The sequence below is a fragment of the Prunus dulcis genome, chromosome 7, assembly GCF_902201215.1.
Source record: "Prunus dulcis chromosome 7, ALMONDv2, whole genome shotgun sequence".
Classification (NCBI taxonomy): Eukaryota; Viridiplantae; Streptophyta; class Magnoliopsida; order Rosales; family Rosaceae; genus Prunus; species Prunus dulcis.
Window position 1 is genome coordinate 1,682,265 of NC_047656.1, and position 1,712 is coordinate 1,683,976.

At 36.0% G+C, this 1,712-nt stretch overlaps 1 protein-coding gene across 1 annotated transcript; it reads left to right on the forward strand.

Moving 5' to 3' along the window:
• Positions 1-476: 476 nt before the first annotated feature.
• Positions 477-1,712, forward strand: LOC117634013 (transcription factor MYB35-like). The gene is made up of 3 exons (XM_034367910.1): positions 477-567; positions 883-1,012; positions 1,610-1,712. The coding sequence occupies exons 1-3, from the start codon at positions 477-479 to the stop codon at positions 1,710-1,712; spliced, it is 324 nt and encodes a 107-aa protein (XP_034223801.1).

The following is a 1,712-nucleotide window of genomic DNA, read 5'->3' on the forward strand; positions in this document are numbered from 1 at the left end:
CTGAGGAATGTGTGATGATTCATTAATAAGTTTCTCTTGCATTGTTGAGGTTCATCACTTTGTGTTGGTGTGTGCATTTGGTTGATTGCATCAAAATCAGGCCTAGGATTATCTTTTAGGTCCATCTAGTGGAGCTGTTAAAATTTTTGTATTGTTTTCATTCAGTGTTATTAGTTTGGAATAACTTTTCTGCAGATGTGGTTATTTTTTTTTCTTCTCTGTAGCTGATTTGATCTTAGGCCTTAGCCAATTGGCTTGTGGTTCTGATGATAGAATGGCATATTTGATTCTTTTTAAAAGGAAATTTGTTTGATCTTTTTAAATTAAAAAGATGGCGTTCTTAGTGATTTTTCTAGTCCCTTGAGCCAAAAAAAGCATGTTAAAATTGAGTTGTTTATAACATATGCACATGGATGATTGTTTGAGTTGGTGTTTTTATTATCGGTGTAGATTGATATAAATTATCCGGATCATTCATGTTAAACCAAAGTGGTTTTGCTTGGAATGATGAGAATAAATGTGTAGAGGTTGATAGCGACGAGATGTGGAATGCTTATGCAGAGGTTGGTAAATAATCTTTCTATTTCTTTGATTTTCTAAGTTAGTTTATGTTTTGGTTGGATTAACAAATCTTACTTTAGTTTATTGTTGTTGATTTTCTAAGTTAGTTTATGTTTTGGTTGGATTAACACAGATAAGACGGTGAGTTTAAATACAGGTCGAAGCATGTGGAACCTGTAACTGGACTGCTGTTCCAAAAAAAGCAGGTTTACTTCTATGTTTTTTTTTCCCTGATTCTTTCTTGACAGATTGGCAGGGGGATGCTGCTGGATTATATGCTGCATTTCTAGGCTAATTAACTTAATGTATGAGTATTTACAGGACTTACAAGATGTGGGAAGAGTTGCAGGCTTAGGTGGACTAATTACCTGAGGCCTAATCTCAAGCATGAGTCCTTCACACCCCATGAGGACGAATTGATTGTCAGGCTTCATGCAACCATAGGTAGCAGGTTAGGTCTTTTCTATGCAGACTTTCTAGCTGTTTACAATGGTTCATTCAAATCCTCCTTCCAAGCCCCATCTTTTCTGCTAATACATCATATCACTGTTGTTCTTGCTGTTTAACATGGCAGCTTCGTTGTCCTTTTTCATAGGTTTTAAACTGCTGTTTTCAATGAGTTATAGATTTCAGGGGGAGGAATTTAGAAGAAAAATTCTCACTAATCTTTATTTTATGGCATCCGATCCGATCTGATCTGCTTTGTCTTTGTTTCCAGTTCATAGTTTTTCTGATTTAACCTTTGGATTAAGAGTTTGTGAGTTTTGAACAAGCTTATAATTGTTGTACTCATGTCAAAAAGCTAAAATATAGGGGCTCTTTTAGCTCCTAATTGTACCAAATGTGCTTATTATAGTGACAATACCCAGTGACCCAATAACCTTCACTAATATGACAAAATGAAGAAACTCAGTTCATAGCCAAAAGTCAACCCAGCAGATCATATGGATTGGCAAGCTAGAAGAGAAGCCCCAAGCCTCCTTTTCTGTTGCCAATGCAAGAACACTAATCCTCTTTCACTATTTTTGCCATGGATTCTGTGGTGCAGGTGGTCTATAATAGCACATCAACTTCCTGGGAGGACAGACAATAATGTAAAGAACTACTGGAACACTAAGCTGAAAAAGAAATCTCTCAGAAATGGAAATTGA